Below are 23,057 nucleotides of genomic sequence, written 5' to 3' on the forward strand. Positions count from 1 at the left end.
GCCATTAGACTCAGCTCCAATTAACCACCAGAAAGACCCTAGGGAATTCAAGCCTCAAGAATGGCAAATACAAAAAAAAAAAAAAGGAAAGAAGAAAATAAAATCAGAAAGCAGCTCTCAAATACCCTTCCATGCCAGAGAAATACATTCACAAGGCATGCATATATATATATAATATAGAAAAAACTCATCTACATTCAAACTTAAGATTTAGAATTTTTTAAATGTGTATTTTATGTAATTGATCGTAACCCCCAAAAAAATGTCAAAAACAAATAACCCTGAATAGAAACAAAAATGTGGAAGTCATTCAGTGTAAGGACAATGACTGCATTTAACTATTACTTAGAAATTAATTTGTGCACGGTGGTTCACGCCTGTAATCCTAGCAACTCAAGAGGCCGAGATCTGAGGATCAAGGTTCAAAGCCAGCCTGGGCACAGAAAGGACCCAAGACTCCATTCGATCTCTAGAAAACAGGAAGTGGGGCTTGGCTCAAAGGGAGGGGGGCAGTAGCCTTGAGCTAAAGAGCTCAGGGACAGTACCCAGACCGAGTTCAAGCCCCATGACCCACAAAAGAAAAAAGAAAGAAAAAAAAAGAATTTGTGTCATTTTTTTAGTAACAGCAGATGCTTAATTTTCTTCAAAGTGATTTCTACAGATAAATATTTAATAGAAAATTACCACATGGCTATCTGGTAACCCCAGATAGGGATTAGCAGTACGAGTTCTAGAACAGTCTGAGCCACAGAGTAAGCTCATTTGTCAAAAGCAGAACAAAAATACACAAATATTTAGAAATAACATCCTTATCAGGAGGTTAGAATGACCCAGAATATCCTTTTTCCCTCAAACACTGGTGGTAACATACTGCAATGTTGTTAGAAGAATGTTAGCAGAAACCAGACGCCACTTATCTCACCATTCCTTTCAAGCAAGTGAGGATCAGAATGTTTCTTGCCTATATCTGCAAAAGATCGAACAAGAGGAATTCGACTGGCAAATCTTTTCTCATTTTGGTGATGGTGTCTCTTCAGGAGAGCTTCTCTAACATTCTCTCTGATGGACTCATCTAACTGGCCAGAGGCTATCATGTTGTCCAATACCATATCTAATCAAAAGAAAAAATAAATTCTTGTTAATAAACAAGTAGGGTATCATGTTCAAGAAGCAATGCACCCACTATCTGACAAGTATAACTGTAACCCCTCTATGCATCACCCACATAATAAAATATAATTTTTTAAAAAGTAACTGTAATATAGGAAAACAATTCTGATTAAAACCTTGACAAAAATAGAACTTGAGCTCTAGAAATAATATATTTTCTACATATTGAATAACGTGCAAAAATACTAAGAAAAATAAGACTTTAATACATATCAATCATATTAATAAAAAGCTCCTGTTATATATTAATAGCTTCTTACAATTAAAAATATGGGAATAACTTCTATGAAGCTAAAAATTCTCAACTACTATGGGCTATCTAGGTTGTAGAGTTGTAGTAGAGAAATACATGAAAAACCCATATATCCAGTCATAAACTCTCATTGCCTACTACACACTATGAATGAAGTAGTTATAGTATAAAAGTTTATTTTCACCGGGAGTTTGGCCTAGTGGTAGAGTGCTTGCCTAGCATGCACAAAGACCCGGGTTTGATTCCTTGGTACCACATGCATTGAAAAAGCCAAAAATGGTGCTGAGGCTCAAGTGGTAGAGCTCTAGCCTTGAGAAAGTCCAAGGACAGGGCTCAGGCCCTGAGCTAAAAGCCCAGGACTGGCAAAAAAAAAAAAAAAAGTTTATTTTCACTCTTCCAGAGTTAAAAGAAAAATTAGTGAGCAAATTTTAAAGTCATGTTCTACAAAAAGCAATGTATTAGATTGTGACAGAAATGGAAGAAATGAAAATAGATGTCCTTATCATTGTGTGCATTACCGTGGTGACTGAACTTTTTTTTTTTTTTTTGCTAGTCCTGGGTTTGGGCTTAGGGCCTAAGCACTGTCCCAGGGCTTTCTCAAGGACACACTTGAGCCACAGCACCACGTCTGGCTTTTTTTTTTCTATGTATATGGTACATGAACATTAACACAAGGTCAAAAGGCCACTTGATTTTAACTATTTCTAAGATGTTGGTACACCTTACATGTAGAAACATCAATTTATGATAACCTGCTATTTCATCTAGAGTGCTTGCTCTCATGTCCAGCATGACTGTGCCATTCAGGATGCAACTCCGAAGTTCAAAAAGACTATGCAAAGAAAGAGTTGCCACGTAAGGCTTACTCCACCGGTCACCACCATCTTCTACATCCTCTTCAAACTTCAGCCATCTGAATATATTAACACAGAAAGCATTTTATAAGTGACAAATATTCCATCTACTCCCTTAAACAAAACAAACATACGCTTATTTAAAATGAAGCAAAAAAATAAAAAAAAATGAAGCAAAAAGTCACTGGAAAAACAAATTACACATTTGTCAAGGCGGGCTGTAAACCTGTTTTCACAAACCAGACCAACAGTCTACATTTATTTTAAAGCTAGTAAAGAGAGCACATAAAAACAGAATTATGCTGTTTCATAGTTTCTATAATAATGTACTTCCTCATTCATATTAAGTAAAAGAAGTATTTAAATTAACAGGACAAATTTGGGAACTGATAGAAAAAGATACAAGTTTCTAGGCATTGACAAGGAAATTCTCCAAGTTTTAACAGATACATCTCATAATTTCAAGTTAATATTCCCATCACTATTATAAACAAGGAAAACCAATTTCAAATAGGTGAATACCAGCATCATTAATTACCTAGCAGTTTCTTTCCATTCATACTCTTCTCCATCTCTGTAACACAATTCATCCATTTCTGTGAACAGGTCATGGGGAATGTGCTCCTCGTCATCGTCCTCAGTACCAAGGATAAATTGAACTCTCTGGGATGGAGTGTCTGAACAAATGAAATTTAAATAAGCTGTTTACATTTCACCAAAACTTTTTTTTATTTTATTTATTTTTTGTGTGCGTCATGAGGTTTTAACTCTGGGCCTGCACGCTATCCCTGAGATCTTCAGATCAAGGTTACTGTCTGACTCCTTGAGCCACAGCACCACTTCTGGTTTTCTGGTGGTTAACTGGAGATAAGAGTCACAGGGACATTAGTATGCAAGCTGGCTTTGAACCGTGATCCTCAGATCTCTACCTCCTGAGTAGCTAGGATTATAGGCATGAGCCACTGCACCCAGCTAAAACTTATTTTTAAAGTATTATAATTCTGGAAGAAAGTCAGGACCAACAGTAAAGACACAAAAATCCAAAGGCTTTTAAATATAAACAAAATTCTGTTGTACAAGAAAGATGAATTCGGGGCTGGGAGTTTGGCCTAGTAGTTAAAGTGCTTGCCTAGCCTGCATGAAGACCCGGGTTCCATTCCTCCGTACCACATACATAGAAATAAGCCGGAAGTGGTGCTGAGGCTCAAGTGGTAGAGCTCTAGCCTTGAGAAAGTCCAAGGACAGTGCTCAGGCCCTGAGCTCAAGCCCAGGACTGGCAAAAAAAAAAAAAAAAAGAAAGATGAATTCACACTGAAACAATGAGCTAGCCATTTATAGATGCCAACAAACAGAATATGAGAAGAAGATAAATGAGCAGATGAAAGAATAACCAAAGGACTGATCTAAGCAAATTATACAGAAATACAAAAATGAGGAAAAAGCTCAACGATACTTGAATTATACTTAATTCACTGACAGTATGCTTAGATAAGACTGTAGGACAAGTGATTCATTGTATATACAGTCCAGAGTGGCCTAGGACTTTGCACAGCCTCTTCAAACAGCCATTACATGCAGCTAACCTGATTAGCTACCATCTTTACAAAAGCCCACCTTGTGGTCTTACTGACATGTTACTGTGTTTGATTTTTCACCCAAATGTTAGATTTGGATTCATTTTCTTCAATTCTCCATTTTTCTTTTAAACTGGAAGCTTACATTACTGCTTCTCAGCCTTATTCTTCTACTACAATGAATGATACAGATCTTTCTCCTTTTTGCACAGTACAAATGAAGCAGATTGTCACTTTGCAAGACTACCTCTGTAATTTGCCTATATTGTCTTTTTATTTGCAATGAATTCAAAATACCTTCTAATTGCTGTCATGATTGCTTCTTTAACCTGTGATCATTGCGATCGTGCTACACTGCTTTGGATTTCCCTCTTTGAGCTATGGCCTAAATCAGATTCTGGACAATAAACTCAGGCAATCATAAGATTGATTGTACTTCCAAGCAGCCTGTTATCCAACCTGTGTAACTATACATTTCCAAGTTTGTTTTTTGATTTGTTTCTTTTTTTTTAAATAAAGGACAATCCCAAACCTGAATTATAATATAAAAACATTCTGGGGACCTGATGTATAACCTGTAATAACAATGGATAATATACTTAAAAATTGTTTAGTAATTACATCTTAAATGTTTCTACCGCACACAAAACATGACATCTGGCAAGATGAATGTATTAATTAAGCTTGATTGTAAGTAGTCATTTTACAATGCATACTTACCTATTTACATATCCTAACTACATACTTTTTATTTACCAATTATACCTCAGAAAAGCTGAAAATTGTGGTGATATAGAACTAGTAGAAAAATACTAAGAAAAATAGAAAATTATTCACTAAAATAAATAGAAGGGAAAATTCAACTATTTTTCCACTATATCTTAAAACATGATCTCTTTTTTGAACAAAGAAGTACTATAAGAGACACCATTTATTTTATTTTCTATATCAGAGGTTCACAGTTAATTAAATCCATTTCAGGGACACAGGCCTTTTCTAGGATTATTCCATTTAAGTCAAATATTTGAACATTATTTTTTTAACATTATTTTTAAATCATTATACTAAATCTTTTGATCCCATAACCTAGATTCAAACAGAAATATACCCACTTTCACAAACATTCTCCTAGTTTCCTAAGCATTTTCATCTATAAAAATATTACAGGGCCAGGAGTGTGGCCTATAGTAGTAGAGTGCTTGTTTAGCATGCACAAAGCCTTGTCTCCATTCCTTGTTATTGCATATACAGAAAAGGCCAGAAGTGGTGCTGTGGCTCAAGTGGTAGAGCACTAGCCTTGAAAAAGGCCAAGGACAGTGTACAAGCCCTGAGTTCAAGCCCCAAGACTGGCAAAAAGAAAAAAAAAAAAAAGGCTAAGTATCAGTGTGCCCAGGCCCTGAGTTCAAGCCCCAGTTACGGCACCAAAAAATAAAAAATAATGTACCATTAGAAATCAAAAGCCAGGCATGGTAATCCTACATCTGTAATCCTAGCTACCCTGGAGAAGGTAATGACCAAGAGAACCAATCACAGTTTGAATATAGCTGGGGGGGGGGGGTAGGAATTGACAAGGATCCACCCTAATCAGCAGCTGGCCAGCCAGATATCCCAGCATCACAAGAAGTATTAATAGGAGAATAGTAATCCAAGCCCAAACAAGGAAAATAGTAGACTCTATACCCAAAATAACTGAAGCAAAAAGTACTAGGGCCTGGATCAAGTGGTAGAATGTCTAACTGGCAACTCCAACACTGCAACAATAATTAATGGTTTTTTTTAAGGGAAAAAATTCGCTTTATCTTCTATATATAAAAAATGCCTGAGATTTCTAATTTTTACTGTCATTTGTATACTATGGGGATTAAACACCAGGTCTCACACTTGGCTTCAAAAAGTGAGATCCATCTCAAAAATAACCAGAGCTAAAAGGTCTTAAGGGTGTGGCCCTGAGTTCGAACATTATTACCCCTCAGCACCATCCCCACTCCCCAAAAAGAACAAAAGGAGCTCTCATTCCTTCCAGGACCATTAATATTGCTCGCATGTGTCTTTAACACGTAATTAGAAATACAACAAAATTTCAGAAATAAAATTCTAATAACCTTGAGGTTACAATGCTAAAGCTTGAATACAGTGAAAACAAAGATCTTTATCAAGAAGTTAATCTAGTTATCAAAGAATTTTTTAGAAAAAAATTTAGTGTATGCATACAATCCCAACATTCAAGAGGATGAAGTGGGAAGAATTTGAGCACAAAGCTAGCCTGGTTCTACAGGAAGGGAGGGGAGGGGAGGGGAGAGGAGGGGAGGGGAGGGGAGGGGAGGGGAGGGGAGGGGAGGGGAGGGAAGGGAAGGGAAGGGAAGGGAAGGGAAGGGAAGGGAAGGGAAGGGAAGGGAAGGGAAGGGAAGGGAAGGGGAAGGGAAGGGAGGGAAGGAAAGGAAAACTGACTTTAATTAGTATCCCCCAGTATACATAACATGGATAAATTACTACAGATGTATAATTTCAAAAATACTGAGAGTTTAAAGTATTTCTAAACTTTATTTCCTCTCACCATAAGAAGGAGATTCTCGTCCATCTTCTTTATCTGATTCTTTATCTTTTCTCTTCCGGTGGTGATGTCTGTGTCCCCTGTGCCTGTGACGCCGACGACTCTCTTTACTAAAGGGTACATGAACACCAATGTACACAGCGCGATGACCTATTAGAAAACATGAATGGAATTCCATTCCATAGAGTTGTTTTACCCTTATATACAAAACTAAAAGGCAGTATGCTGAAATTTATATAAAGCTAATGACACTTTATTTTCCTATCAAATTTCCTAACAGTCAGAAAATACTTTCAGAAGCTCTTCTAGGCACTCAGGCTGGCTTGGAAATCGCAATCCTCTGCTTGCTAGGATTACACGGGCAAATACTTCTATATCTGGCTTCTTAGAAGAGACTGGAAACTACATTCCATCAGCATCCATTCACTGACTTAATCTGAAAATTTGTTTGAGTCACTAAGTATCTCATTGTCGCACCTAAATAAACATTCGACACTCCTGGAGGTTTTAAGGCCATCAAAGTTATGAAGAGAAGCAAAAAATTTTAGTTGCCTGAAGCCCATATTCTGGTTTAGAGGAAAACAAGAAGGCACTGATATCTTTTGGTTTTCAACTGCTAATATACTAATATGTCAGTAAATAAACAGCTTTTCAAAGGGGTCTAGACCTATGAAAATTCAATGAACTGAAATTATTTTTTAAAATATTTCCAGCTACCCAGTACCCTCCCTAGCATACATCAAGTGATCCAGTTCTACAAAGAAATGTTAATTAGGAAAAAAATTTCACTAGAAAATCCAAGGATAAAAATGAATTGTAAGCTGTGGCATGTGGCTCACGCCTGTAATCCTAGCTACTCAAGAGGCTAGATCTGAGGATCTCGTTTCAAAGCCAACTTGGGCAGTAAAGACCCTGAGACTCATCTCCAAGTAACCACTAGAAAACGGGAAGTGGCACTGTGGCTCAAGGGGTAGGGCGGTAACGTTGAGCTGAAGAGCTCAGGGACCAGTGCACAGGCCCAGAGTTCAAACCCCATGCCCAACAATTAAAAAAAAAAAAGAATTGTACAGGGTTTCTTTGGGAAATAACAAAAATGTTTCTTAAATTAGAGTACTGGGGCTGGGGAGTTTGGCCTAGTGTTAAGAGTGCTTGCTTAGCATGCATGAAGACCTGGGTTCAATTCCTTGATACCACATACATAGAGAAAGCCGAAAGTGGTGCTATGGCTCAAGTGGTAGAGCTCTAACCTTGAGAAAGCCTAAGGATAGTGCTTAGTCCCTAAGCTCAAGATGGGAACTGGCAAAAAATAAATAAATAAAAATTAAATTAAGAGTACTGATAGACCCCTACCCAGGTGCATATAAGCAATGTGTGCACTCTTTAAAATGATGGTATAAGGTGCCTGTTTAGCATTCACAAAGACCAAGGTATGATTTCTCGGTACCACATACACAGAAAAAGTCAGAAGTGGTGCTGTGGCTCAAGTGGTAGAGCACTAGCCTTGATGAATGCCCAAGGACAGTGTTCAGGCCCTGAATCCAAGCCTGTGGACTGGCCAAAAAAAAAAAAAAAAAAAAAAAAAAAGAAAAAGGTGAATATAACTCAAGAGTACTATAATGAAATTCAAGTGATTCCACAACTTTCAGCATACCAAGAAAGCTAGAAATAAATGGTCAAAATATTGAATGATAAAGTTGTTACTCTAATTAGTACTAATGGGTCTTGGCACATAAGCCTCAGTGCATGAAGACAAAAGTAAATCAAAAAGGCTAGACAGATAAATTGGAATACACTAAAATCTAAAGATCAGAGGAACAAGGCTTGTTTTCTCTGCTCTTATGTATTATATCTTTAGTATCCTTTATTATAACAGCCCGTCTTTCTTTTTAAAATTTAGTAAGCGTAGATTTTTTTAAAAGATGAAATTTTTAAAATTTTCAGTATCTACATGAAAACTCTTACTTGTATGTTCTTCTATCTCCATTTAAGCAAGAGTAATAACTTCCTATAGAACAGTTCTCATAGATGTTAATATAAGACCTTAAAGTGTCTATCAAAAACATTGACATCCACACCACACTGTATAAAAATTCTCAGTATCAAACAATATTACGTACTGCATACATAGTAATATGTTACATCCACAGAACCATGTGGAGATAGGCACATGTACTAACCACTCTCAAGACAGATGACAACAACTAAGGATCCTCACTCAATATTTTATCTTTCCACTCTTCTTTAAGTGTCAAGAGAAAACGATAGAATAAGAAACTTATGGATTCGAGGGCAATAGGAGATAAGATTAAATGTACTTCAGAACCTGAACTGGGAAGTTATGGCTCAAGCCAGAAAAGGACCAACAGTACCAGAACCCAGATCCTGAATTCAAGGCACACTAAAACCACAAAGAAAAAAACACATACATACATACTTTAAAAAAAAAAAAAAAAGCCACTGATGAATTCCAAACAAAATGTGCAATTTAATAAAATAGCAATTAACCGGGGGCTGGGAATTTGGCCTAGTGGTAGAGTGCTTGCCTAGCATGCATGAAGACCTGGGTTTGATTCCTCAGTACCCCACATACATAGCAAAAAAAAGCCGGAAGTGGCGCTGAGGCTCAAGTGGTAGAGTGCTAGCCTTGAGAAAGTCCAAGGACAGTGCTCAGGCCCTGAGCTCAAGCCCAGGACTGGCAAAAAAAAAAAAAAAAATAGCAATTAACCAACTGATATTTAACGTTAATTTATATTTTTATACTTTTATACTTATAGGTTGAAAAAGTTAACAATGTTGTTCACATCAGGATACTGAAATAAAGCATATATAGAAATGTTCTGTACTATGTGTGCAGCCATTCTGTAAATATAAGAATAAAAGAAAAATGAAAGAAAGAAACTATCAGGATTTCTTCCCACTAACAAAAGATAAATGGAGAAATAACTAATTTGGCTCCACAAAGTCTACGTGAACATTACTATATCATTTTAAAAGGTCACCAACTGGTTATTAACAGTGGCATATTAGTCTAGCACTCTAGTCTGCTCATAAGAAAATTACCTCACCTGACTAAAATGAAAAAAAAAAATTGATATATACCTGTGACTTTTCAGTTTGCCCAGTAATGGCAAATACCAGTGAGGTTTGAAAGGCTTTCCGAAATATATCTTATGCCTATACTTCAATCAAGTAAATAATCAGGGATCATTCAGTTCCTAGATTAGATTATCACATGGGTATTCTACTGTACAAAAAGTATAAGCAACAGCCTTCTAAATGATGGTTCTGTCTCAAAACAACAATGTTTCAGCAAGTGATGCACCTTAAGAACTCAAACAAACAAACTGATAATTTGTCTGGCTAAGTATATTTCAAACAAACTTACTTTCTAGTTCTTCTTTTTCAAACTTGGTGTTCACATTTGAGCTTGTTTTGCCAAGATCCACAACAGCTTCTTCATCTGGACCCTAAGAACAAATGATTATCATTTACTCATGATATGAAATCACACTGAGGATCTGTTATGTACAACATCTGAAATGGTCCAATAATTGAAACAGACTGCATTCTCTCAAAGAAATAAATTCTTAGTTAACTTCACTGTTTCCCTAGAAAGGGATTTGTTATCATCACAGTGTGTGTGTGTGTGTGTGTGTGTGTGTGTGTGTGTGTGTGTCCACAGAAAACCATTCAAAATCTTAACAACTAAACTGGCAAAGATTTTTGGATGGTCTTCTAGACCCTAGATAAACAGGAATATTTCATCCTCAAAAGACTTTCCAGGACCAGGGATAAAAGAAAAAAAAAAAAGTTTTCTTTATTTTCCTAAGTTTAGTTATCAAAGGAAAACTGCTACATTTGACTAAATTGCTGTTAAAAACAAAATTGTCACACAAAAAAGAAGGTAGACTCAATAGATGCAGTACCCCTTTCTCTTATAAGTTAGAACCAAAAAACATTTGATTTTTAATGAAGGAAAAAAAACCATGCTAAAATTTTTATCTAGAGAAATTCCAGCTTTCCATCCTGAAAACTCACTTTTAGGAATCCACTTTCCTATTTTGTTCCCTTCTCAAGCTCAATAAAACAAGCATATTATTGGAGGATGAACACATATTTATTTTAAAAGGTTGAGCTATTAATCTTTTTAAATTAACATACTTGTCCCATGACTATATCCAAGAGTGGAATACAAAGAAGTAACTTGAATACTCATATTCATTGCAAATTGACTATTATCAACTGTGAAATTAGCTGAAGTGCCCCAAAACCCATCAACAGAGATAGATAGATAGATAGATAGATAGATAGATAGATAGATAGATAGATAGAATGGATTTATATGCATATATTCACATGCACACACATACACTTAGAGACACACATACACACCATAAAATATTATTCTGCCACAAAATAAAAGTATATAATTTGCAGGGAAATCAACAGAACTGCAGATCATTATTTTGAGTGAGATAATACAAGCTCAAAACCCCATATATAGCATGTAGAATCTGAACCTAACATGATGATGATGACGACGATGACGACGACGACGACGACGACGACGACGACAATGTAACACAGATGTGAAAGGGGGCTGGGGGAGAACAGCACAAAGAAAGGGAAGCACTACCAAGTGGTGAAGAGGAGGGAATAATATAATATATACATATGTTATATATATATATATGAATAAAAAATGAAGACAGAATGTTACAGGGATGGGAAAAAAAGAAAACCTTATATACAGACTATTTTAAAAAGCATAAAATCACAGTTTTAACTTCTCAATGTCTGGCAACCTTAAAAAGATTATAACCATCACTAAATATTGTAAACTTCTTATATCTGATTCTCTGTGTCGATGGATCTGAGTTCAAGGTAGACTAGCTGCATCACGTTCTGGATAGTGCCAGCCTTGGGTGACCAGAGGTATGCCAGGAAACATTTGGCCTTTAACAGTGCCAGCCAGCAAACTCAAAACTTTTCAGAATATAGAGTCTATGCAATTTCCTTTCTTGGCCAAACTCCATAACCTAGAAATTAAATTCTTTGCTATCCAAACACAGCCACCCTAAATGACAATTATAGTATAATTAAGGAAAGGGAGATCTTCTGACAGCTCAACTTTCTCAAGGCCAGATATCCAAACAATAATAAACAGATTCAGATATCAGAGACAACTTGTATGACTAAATGACTGGTGTTCAACTTAATAAAGGAAACTCAGAGAAGTTAAAATAACTTGTCAAAGCTCCATACTTTAAAAGAATAAGTGCAATTATGAGACAATTTCATAGAATGGTCTAAGAAAAGAGAAAACAACAACATGTTTTAATAAACTAACTATGCCCCATAGCTCCTCATATGTCCTTAGTTATAAGGCCAAAGGGAGAAACCACAGCAAACCCCAACCAAGGATGAGTAACTTCTAAAATCTTCTTTAGGTATCCTTCAATGAGTTCATATTATTTCATACCAAAGCATGCAGTTATAAGACAAGCTTATTCCTAAATAGAGGTTCCTATCCAGAGATGCAATACTGTCTACTCTAAAAGGATTAACTGTCCCCCTAACAAACTATTTCACTGGCACAACAGCCAGAATGAAAGTGAAACAATACACTAAATGGTCCTTCTAACAAAATAAAAACTTATTTTCATGTAGCTCTAATTACATGTTTAAACTTTCCAAGTCAAGGCCCTGAGTTCAAGCCCCAAAATCAGCACAAAGGAAAGAAATACCACCTACTCAATGAGCAAATGGGGTGCCACACAAAGTGATACATATACACACTGAGGGATATATTAAAAGCATACTGGGGATTATTTGAGTGAATGAAAACATCCAAAGAATGCCTAGCCTATTAATTAACCTACTAAGATACAGGTCCCCATGGAAAGAAAGTCAGAATGAATGTTTTTGTCCATTATCATGAATGAATAAGACTCACAACTCATAGATATTAAATGAACTTGCCTTATCTTTTTTTCTTTAAAAAAATCTAAAAACTGAAAGATATATTCAAAGCTTAATGATTTGCTTAAGAATCACACTATTAGAGAAAATGCAAAAATTAAGCCAATACTAAAGTGCCAGTTACATGAGTTCTTTCACCAGACAAAAGAACAAGGTCACATGCTTGATAGTATTTTCTCTATTAAAAACAAAATTAAGCTTATGTAACTACTTTTAACCTTCTCCCAAGCTAGAACAGTAAGTTACAACAGGGAGGAGCCAAGGTTGCAGCAGGAAGAGCCTGGCTACTGTGCTCAAGATTGCTTTCCCCATCAGTACTGAAGCCTCCTTTGGTCTCTGGCACACTGGATGCACAATGTTTCAAAGTATAGGTCCCTATAAAAACATATTCGGAGCCGGGAGTTTGGCCTAGTGGTAGAGTGCTTGCCTAGCATGCTCAAAGACCTGGGTTCAATTCCTTGGTACCACATACATAGAAAAAATAGTGCTGTGGCTCAAGTGGTAGAGCTTTAGCCTTGAGAAAAGCCCAAGGACAGTGGTCAGGCCCTGAGTTCAAGCCCTGGGACTGGCAAAAAAAAAAAAAAAAAAAACCTATTTTGAGCTATGAGAACCTTGGTTTATTCAGAAGCCTGAGCAGGAAAGCCCAAATAAAAAGGCTGTGGAGCTGTGAATCAAGTGTTAAAAGTTCTAGCCTTGAGCAAAATAGTTCTGGAACAGTGCCCAATCCCTGAGTCCAAGTCCCAGAAAAGCGGGGGAGGGCTAAACTACCTCAGAAACTTATACTAGATCCACTTCTAGAAGATTACTTCTAGACACAATAAAGGCTAAAATGTAAATAACAATACTTTAAAGTATAATGTACCAATTTATAACAACAAAAACCAACATTAACGTAGGAGAAAGTCAAAATTCAATTCTCAATTAGGAATCACAGGAAAGTAAACCAAAATCTTATTTTACTAGAAAGAGATGCAATTCACTATTTCCTTTGACAGTCAATTATCTTGGAGAAAAAAGTACAATATACAACCTTCATTTTTCCTGGTCAAATTATCAAAAATAAGAATATCAAAGGCATTAATAAGATAAAATTATTTTTTAAAATACAAACTTTGTACATCTTTTGACATTGAAATATATAGATACATTACTGGGAAGGAATGGTAGAGGACTGTTAATAATCAACTAGCTCTGTGTACATAAGTGGATATGTTAAAATGAAACCCACCTGTACAACTAATTGACATTAATAAAAAATTAATAAAGACCTAATACATGCTACTTAAAAATTAATCAAGTGTATTATTAAAACAATCCTCAGAGACCATTAGTATAAATTTATTTTTTGCAGTATGTAAAATATATGGCCTAAAACTATCACCTCTCATAAATTATGTTTAACCATGTAAACATTTTAATTTGGCTTCAAAATGTACTTAACTACTAAAAATGGTTTATTTCCTATTATGCTAGCCAAATAGGCCTCATTCAAGCAATTTTAACTGTAAAAACTAATTTTATAGACAGATAGATGCTATAAATATTTCTAGCTTTACATGGGATTTACTCTACAGCACATGTCTTCCACAGCCAAGGACACAGAGGATGATACTATTCTAAGCCAGTACTAATTAGGCCTGACATTTCTCCAAGCTTCACCGTTAAAACTTTGAAAGATTCAAATCCATTTGTAAATAAAATAGAAGATTTAATGAGGTACGTACTGACAGCTTCTCCCGACGAAACCTTTCCATGGCAACATATAAATGCCTTGACACTGTAACCTAGGAGGTGCTTTGCAGAGCCCAGAGACAGGACGAATCTGATTTAGGTCACTGGGCTTTGCAAAGATGAACTCTTCTAAGTTACTTTTATGGTACAGCCAATCACTGACTCCTAAATTGCCTAATCCTCCAAGCTAATAATTACAACTTATACACCAGGACAGGGCTTTCACAGTCCTAAGAAGCAATACAAACAATTAGGAATTCTGTAAGAATGCAACAACCACTTTCCATGGGAAATCCTGCTATAATACAACATTAGCACAAAAGACAGCTCCTTCTAAGTATTATATGGATATGCCTATGGCTGTGTAAGTCAAGTTTCAACAATACGGTAGGTTAAATCTGCAATTTTCATTTAATTTCAGCAAAGATCAAAAAATGTTCTCATTAAATAATTCTACATTTCTAGCAACCACCTTGTAATTGTATTCAGCAAGATGACTAAATCATGGTTATAAGTATCATTTTAGCCTGAAAAAATTAAGTATTTCTAGAACAATCACAAGAAATGAAGAAATTAAGCAGTAAAGCCAGTCTAACTTTTGGGACTCAGGATCCCTCTATACTCTTTTAAACTGAAAACCTACATGGAAATAGAAACTTCAAATTTTAAAATATTTAGAATAGGCTATAAAGCAATGCATATTTACATAACAATATCATAAAAATAAGTAGTTTCCAAAATTAAAGATGACTTTTTTAATTTGCTTAAGACAAAGGTCTCACTATGAAGTTTTCTCACTCTGAAGTTCAGGTTGATCTTAATATAGAAAAGCAGAATGCTCAGCTTCCAGACAGATACAATTACCACTACTACTGGCTCATAAATATTTAAGATTTTTCCAAATCTCTTAAAAATCTGATTCAATAAAAAACAAGTCGATTTTCATACTGCATCTATTTCTAATCTATTGAGGATAAAATATATTTACAAGCTCAGGTTCACAGAGGTAACTTCAAAATGGGGGAGCAGTCCATTAATCTTTTCAGGAAACTGAATATTCCTCTTCGATACATACCAAATTTGGCTCAACAAGTAGTCATTTCTTAAATTACCTGCAATAAAGAATCTGAAAGACATCTGCTAACAAGCCCAGCTTGCCGTGTGTGGTGTGTGTGTGTGTGTGTGGTGTGTGTGTGTGTGTGGTGTGGTGTGTGTGTGTGTCAGTCAGTCCTGGGCTTGTGCTCAGGGCCTGAGCACTGTCCCTGGACTTTCTTAAGGCTAGAGCTTTACCACTTGAGCCTCAGCACCACTTCCAGTATTTTTTTTCTGCGTATGTGGTACTGAGGAGTTGAACCCAGGTCTTCGTGCATGCTAGGCAAGCACTCTACCACTAGGCCAAATCCAGTTTGCTATTTTTAATACATCCTACATTCTTAAAAGTGTGTTTCCTAGATATTGAGCATTTACAAATGTTATTTTGCATCATACTGTAATAAGTAAAAATCATCTTTGTAAATAGCACCAACAATGTAACAGCTTTACAAAATTTTATTCCTCCTCGTGGTATTACTATTCTATCTTCTTCTCCTTCTTTTTTGTCAGTCATAAGGCTTGAACTCTGAGCCTGGGCTGTCCCTGAGCTCTTCAGCTCAAGGCGAGAGCTATACTATTTTTGAGTTGTGCCACATCACCACTTCTGGTTTTCTGGTGATTCACTGGTGATGAATCTCACAGACTTCTGCATCCAGGCTGACTTTGAACTGCTTGAACTCAGGGCTTCATGTTTATTAGGTAAATGCTAAGCAGGCACTCTACCATTGAAGCCATAAGGTATTTTTAATCTCAAATTAAAAAAAAAAAAAAGAAATTCTAAAACAGCTTAGAATTCTAACTGTGAATTTCATTTGGGTAAAGGGGGAAAAACTTAAGGTATCTAGTGTAGAATTTTATAGGAATCAAAGTTACTAAGAACATGTAATGTAGAGCCATGCCCATAATTTATGCTTACAAGTCCATCTACTTTAAAGGTAAAGATGGGGAAGGATATGATTTGAAACTAACCCTAGGTTAAAATATCTCAAAAACAAAAGCAAAAAGATGGGGGAAGGAGAGACTAGTTCAAGTAGTAAAGTACCTATCCCAATAAAGTCTTGAGTTCAAACTTCAGTTCTACCAAAAAATAAATAAATACTGTTAATAAAAAATGAAAACGTAAGTATCCAAACCTTGTGGTTTATTTAATAGGATATCAAGTTCAAAGCCAGCCTGGGCTAGTTGGCAAGAGCCTGATACCAAAAAAAAAAAAATGCTGTAACATGTAAGTTCCTTTTATAGATTAAAGTTAGGCACTGGGCTCACACCTGCAATCCTAGCTACTCAGAAGGCTGAGATCTGAGGATCCTTATTCAAAGCCAGCCCAGGCACTAAAGTCCACGAGACTCTTTATCTCCAATTAACCACCAGAAAATCCTAAGTGGTGCTGTGGCTCAAAGGGTAGGGCAGTAGCCTTGAGCTGAAGAGCTCAGGGACAGTCCCCAGGCCCAGAGCTCAAGTCCCACAATCAACAAAAAAAAAAAAAAAAAGAAAGAAAGAAAGAAAAAGAAAAGGTCACTTTTTAGGCATAGAAACCTTACATATTGGAAGGCAGCTTCTAAAGATATTGACCAAGTAGAGCGCCTATGCTTCTCTTTATTTGATAGAAAGGAGAGGGGAGATGCAGTTTCCCAATTATGAGAAAATGGCTTAAACATGTTTTGGTTCTTTTTGTTTCAGTTTGGGACTCTAAACCTAGGGCCTTATACATGCTAAGCAAATATTCTTGCTACTGAGTCACATGCCCACATCAGTCCTGTTTTAAATTCTTTTACTTTAAATTCTTCCTTTCAAGATCAAGCTTGAGTAGAACAAACTTTAATACAGGAAGGAAAAGGAAGTTCGATTATTGCTAGCTTGTACATTGTTAGAATTGGTACCATTTACTATGATGTTCTACATGCTTCTTCTATAGTCTTTCAAGGCCCCACAGCTAGCTTTGGAGAAGCTAGAATTTAAAAATCATGACTGGGTGTGGAGCTCAGTGGTATAGCATGTGCTGAACATGCACAAGGCTCTAGGTTCAATCACGCCACAAAATCAGTAAGCAAATGAATAAAGTAACATGATGCCTTATACCTCCAGAGACTCTGCATTTTTGGGGGGCCACTCACAAACCTTACTGTTGATTCTATCTAGTTTCAGAGCTCCTGTGTCCCACTGTGACAAATGTCCTTCCATAAATTAAACTACACATAATTTTAGTGGTTCTCAGTATTTTATTGGCTCCAATGCCTTTTTTGCTCTACTAGGGACTGAATTCAGGGCTCCCGCTGGAGCCCCCCCCTTTGAGCACCTACTGCTCAAATACCTTTGAGGGAATTACAGTTCACTTATTTTTACATACTTTAAATCTCCTAGCAATTCAGTAATTGCTAACAGAATTAAATGTACCCCTAATAAACCAAAACACTAACACAAGTCGTCAACATAAATATAACAAACATGATAGTTTTACCTTCATTTACTTTCCACAGGCAAATTTGAAGGCACAGGTCAAGAAAAGAGGAAGGAAAGCCTCCTGTGAAACAAATAAAAACCTGCCTCATTGTAAGTATGTTTCAGCAGGGAACACTTGGGCCAATCCGCACTGTTCACACACACTCACCACCGCTGCTCCCTCCACACCGCCCTCATCTGGGTGACCAGTTCCTTGTCCCCTACTGCTACTGGTAATTTGTCGTAACACTACCACCTAGTGGAAGCAATGAGTCGTCCACTCTCTCATGACTACCACAAACAACTGAACGTCTGAAATGGTTCTTTGGCAGCTGCTTTATGAAATCTACATCTTGCCTTGACTCAGAAATTTTTTTCAATATTAAAGACCAAAAAAAAGAAAAAGCTAAACAGAAAAATGTAAGGCAAACAAACTTGCATGGTGATACAGGCCTGTAACCCCAGAACTCAGAAGGCCAAGACAGGAAGACACTGAGTCCAAAGCCAGCCTGGGCTGCACAGAGAAACCCTGTCTCAAACAGGGGAGAAAAACAGGGCAACATACTATTAAATATTTCATTCAACGTATTACCCAAATAAAACATTTTGCGTATGGGTGCTTTATATGCAACAATGAATAATCAAGGTAATATAAAGAAGCAGATTACAGCCATTTTTAAAAATGTTTTATTACATATATTAATTTGTATCTTATTACATACAAACCCTCAGCTTAATTTTAATTATGCCTAAAATCTGTGTCCCCGTGATTGTATACAGATTCCCTTCTTTTTTTTTTTTTGTTTTGTTTTTTGTTTTGTTTTGTTTTGTTTTGCCAGTCCTGGGCTTGAGCTCAGGGCCTGAGCACTGTCCTTGGACTTTCTCAAGGCTAGAGCTCTACCACTTGAGCCTCAGCACCACTTCTGGCTTTTTTCTATGTATGTGGTACCGAGGAATCGAACCAGGGTCTTCATACATGCTAGGCAAGCACTTTGACCACTAGGCCAAACTCCCAGCCTACAGATTCCCTTCTTGAACACTTGTTTGTTAAACATGACATTTGAAATATGATGTAAAAACCAACGTTAATAAATTTTTAATAAAAAAATTGTTTCACATACTCATAATATTTCAAGGGTTAGTGTTTTGGTTGGTTTGGGTTTCTTGCTAGTACTGTGATTTTTACTCAGAGGCTTGTCATTGGCTCAGCTTTTTCACTCATGGATGGCACTCTTAATACTTAAGCAACTCCATACTGATATATTATACAGATTGTATCTATGTATGACATACAGTCTCAGCTTAATTTTAATTTTGTTCTTAAATTTACGTGCCAGTGATTGCATGTAGAGATTCCATTGTTGAATACTTGTTTGTCAAACTTGACATTTGAAATACGACGTTAAAAAAAAGTGTTAATAAAATCTTTTAATTTAAAAAAAAAACTACTTAAGCAACTCCTTCAGACTGGCAATTTTGCTGGTTAACTGAAGATGGACTTTCATTTCTCTGTCCATTCTGATTTCAGACCAAAATCCTCTAAATCTCTGCCTCCTGAGTAACTAGAATTATAAACTAGAGCCATGAGGGCCTGGCTTAATATTTTTATGTCCTTTACATTGTTTAAGAATAAACTTCTGGGTGCCGGGACTTTGGCCTAGCAGTAGACTGCTTGCCTAGCATGCACAAAGACCCAGGTTCGATTCCTCAGTACCACATACATAGAAAAAGCCTGAAGTAGTGCTGAGGTTCAAGTGGTACAGCACCAGCTTTGAGGGGAAAAAAAAAAAAAAAACCAAGGAAAATGTTCAGGCCCAGAATTCAAGGCCCAGGACTGGCAAAACAAAAACAGACATGAGCTGGGAATGTGGCTTAGTGGTAGAGTGCTTGCCTAGCATGCATGAAGTCTTGGGATTTATTCCTCAGTACCACATAAACAGAAAAAGCTGAAAGAGGTCCTGTGGCTCAAGTGGTAGAGCTCTAGCCTGAGAAAGTCCAAGGACAGTGCTCAAGCCCTGGGGTCAAGCCCAGGACTGGCAAAAAAAAATAAATAAATAAATACATACACACACACACACACACACACACACACACACACACACACACACACACACACACACACACACACACACACACACACACACACACACACACACACACCCCCCCCCCCCCCCCCCCCCCTTAGGGGCAGAATACCTCTGATCATATAAAATAATTATTGGAATGAAATAAAGAGTTGCTTTTTTTTCCCTGCCTTTCCTTTTAATCTTGTTTGTTCAGCTATCTGTCCTTTGGGGGGATGAGAGGAAATGGAGGGATAAAGGGTGAACAAATGCAACAATGGTATTCACTAGACATTACATTGAAAATGAACTATACAACTTCTGAGTGGGGATGGGAGGGAAAACGGGGAGAGCACAGGACTGACATTACTCATTACCTTCCATATGAAGCAGTAACTCCTCTTTACAACAGCCTTATAATAACAATTTTAAAGTATTTAATAACAGGATGATTTAATAAGTTAGGCCTATTAATGCCTATCTATAAACCCAGCACTTGGAGAACTCAGACAGGAAAATCACAAGTTTGAAGCCAACCTAGATTATATTTCTGCCTCCATTTTTATACTATTTTTTAGCACTAGGAAAAAAAGTTTGCATACCTATATATAGTTTTATACAGTAAAATTCAAGTATATCTAAATTTAAGATTTCAATATAAATGTGGCCTTTTTTTCCCCACTTCCTCTAAGGCATTCAAACCAGTGAGGTTATTTCCATTTTTGTTGCTGTTGTTGTTACTTTTTTGGTGGATACCAGATCTTGAATTCTGGGTCTCACTCTTGCTTGCCTTTCTTCTACTCAGGACTGGCCCTCTACCACTTAAGCTACACATTCATTCCCAGCTTTTTGCTAGATAATTGGAGAAAAGTTTCTTGGATTTGTCTGCCACCAACTGGCTTTGAGCCAGGATCATCAGATTTCAGCCTTCTGAGTAGCTAGTTTATAAGCATAGCATGAGGCACCAATATCTAGCTTGAGTCATTTCAACTCCAAAATTCATTCTTGGTCCTCTCCACTGTGAAACTTTTGCTCATCTTGCTCTAGGATTTTTGATTCTAATCCTTAAGACAGGGTTTCTCGCTCTTGGCATTAGTAACATTTTGGACATTACTATAGGGGCCTACACAATTATAGGATGCCCTGTACAGTGGTTAGGGTCACTAGATGCTAGCAGCACACATATGAAAAACTTAAAATATCTAGCTAAAAACTCTTCAGGAATTACAAATGTTACTTTAAGGGGAAAGCAACCTCCAATTCCCCACTCACTAAGTATTGCTAGTTTGAAATACGTAGGAGGAACCACGATTTCCTGTATTTTTAAGATCCTGTAACAAAAAACTTTAAAACTACCAGGTTCTTCCTCAAAAAATGAGTATTAATACATATACAGGAAAACACAAATCAGTTTTCTCTCATCCTTTCACAAGAATTCTGCCGATGAAATATACCTTGAACTCACATTTAAGAGTTTCCCTGAAATAAGGCTGGAGGTGTGGCTCAATAGGAGAATGTTTGCCTAGCAAGTAAAAGGTCTTGAGTTTAAACACACACACACACACAGGAAAAAAACAGCTGTTCTCTGTGTGAAGGAATCCTAGTGATGTCATATAAATAATTTTATACCATAAACTATTGGCGTTTTAACAGAAACTGTGAGGCAGTTTCTGGTAGGCAGGCTGGTAATTGTTTTGTATATGCATTGGTCCCCTAAAGCTTTCCATTTCAAAGTGGTTGTCAAAAGCAGAGGAAGCGGAGTACTTCTACATTAACTCATGCAAATCTACTGAACACGCTAAGCATCACTGACTTGTTGCTATGCAGAATATCCCAGTGCAGCCAGTCGTCGGTTAATCTACTCATTAAAATCCATAGTCCTAACCTTACCTAGAAGGATCCACACTAGGGACTCTGCATCGAGAAGACAGAGGAAACTGAAGCAGATGCAGCCAGAAGAGAGGCTTCAAGTGGACCTGAGAAAGAAGTGTGTGTCAGAGATGAGAAAGATGAAAGTTAGAGGCTCCATTCTCTGAGGCCTTTTCTTAATCATCCTGAGCATTTGTTAAGGTTTCCCTGAATGTCAGAATTATTTTTTGAAAAAGAAAAAAAAATATTTTAAAATAAAATTCTGACTCCAGGAAAACCAATAGAACCCTGGCTAGAATTGCCTAGAGCCCTCACACACTTCCTGTTTTCACTTTAGTGAGGTAAGAATTGTTGATTGTGAACCGGTAAGAGTAAACAGAATTCAGAATAAAATACTGCCAATGGTTATGCGGGTCAACTGGCAAGTCTGCCAATTACCACAAATGATTGTTACCATCTTACCCTTTGATACTTACTAGTTCCTTCTGAAGTATGAATATAAGGCTTTCTTTTTCAAATAATACATAGTCCAGTGAAAATCACTTCACAAGGTAATCATCTTCACGGTAAATAAAATGTAGCAAATGTTAAGTGCTTTTATTTAACTAATTCAAGCAAACATATTTCACTTGCATTCTATTCTCCCATGTTAGGAAAAATCCTAAACATTTCCAATATCATCCCTAAACAAGAGTTTTTTTCTTGGGTGGAAAGGCAATACTGAGGTTTGAACTCAGGCCTCCTCACTTGTTAAAGATAGGTGTTCTACCACTTGAGCAATATCCCCAGTCCTTTTTGCTTTCCATTACCCTCTTTATCCCCTGGGCAGTCTTCAGATGAATACTCTCCTGATGGCCTTCAACATTGCTGGGACCACAAGAATGTATCACCATGCCCAGCTTATTGGTTGAGATTGGGTCTCTTTACCAGGGCTGGCCTCAAACTGAAATCCTCTCCAAGTACTGCCCATACCTGGTGAGCTATAATTTTTATGTGGATAAAAACAGATGAGACCTACCAACAGTAAACAAATTAATGTTTTTAAGAGACAACGAGATACAAAGACAACTTTTTGAAAAAAATCAACGAAATATAAAGAAAGACAACTTTTTGAAAAAATCATGTAGGAAGAGACAGGAGGGAATAACATTGTCCAAAAATACTTGTACTGGGCCGGGAGTTTAGCCTAGTGGTAGAATGCTTGCCTAGCATGCACAAAGACCCAGGTTCAATTCCTCAGTACCATATACATAGAAAAAAGCTAGAAGTGGTGCTGAGGCTCAAGTGGTAGAGCTGTATCCTTGAGAAAGTCCAAGGGCAGTGCCCAGGCCCTGAGCTCAAGCCCAGGACTGGCACAAAAAGAAAGAAAAAAACATATTTGTACTCATCTGAGTTTTGGAATAGTAACATCTCAAGAACAGTTAAAAAAAATCTAAAAATCAACCTAAGGTCATCAGTTAAACAGGATTCGCTAACATG

General features: G+C 36.8%; 1 protein-coding gene across 3 annotated transcripts in view; it reads right to left on the minus strand.

Moving 5' to 3' along the window:
* The window catches only part of Slc4a7 (solute carrier family 4 member 7), an 80,934-nt gene that overhangs the window by 45,485 nt on the left and 12,392 nt on the right, over positions 1-23,057 (minus strand). For all 3 annotated transcript variants that reach the window (XM_090322525.1, XM_090322510.1, XM_090322519.1), the window contains exons 2-6: positions 9,788-9,869; positions 6,406-6,552; positions 2,816-2,954; positions 2,176-2,336; positions 923-1,111 (exon numbers count right to left, since the gene is read on the minus strand). In XM_090322525.1, the coding sequence (XP_090178651.1) occupies positions 923-1,111; positions 2,176-2,336; positions 2,816-2,954; positions 6,406-6,552; positions 9,788-9,869 (718 nt within the window). The remainder of the gene's footprint in view (positions 1-922; positions 1,112-2,175; positions 2,337-2,815; positions 2,955-6,405; positions 6,553-9,787; positions 9,870-23,057) is intronic.

This window comes from Megascapheus bottae, chromosome 2 (genome assembly GCF_031878675.1).
Source record: "Megascapheus bottae isolate mThoBot1 chromosome 2, mThoBot2.hap1, whole genome shotgun sequence".
In the NCBI taxonomy this organism is placed as follows: Eukaryota; Metazoa; Chordata; class Mammalia; order Rodentia; family Geomyidae; genus Megascapheus; species Megascapheus bottae.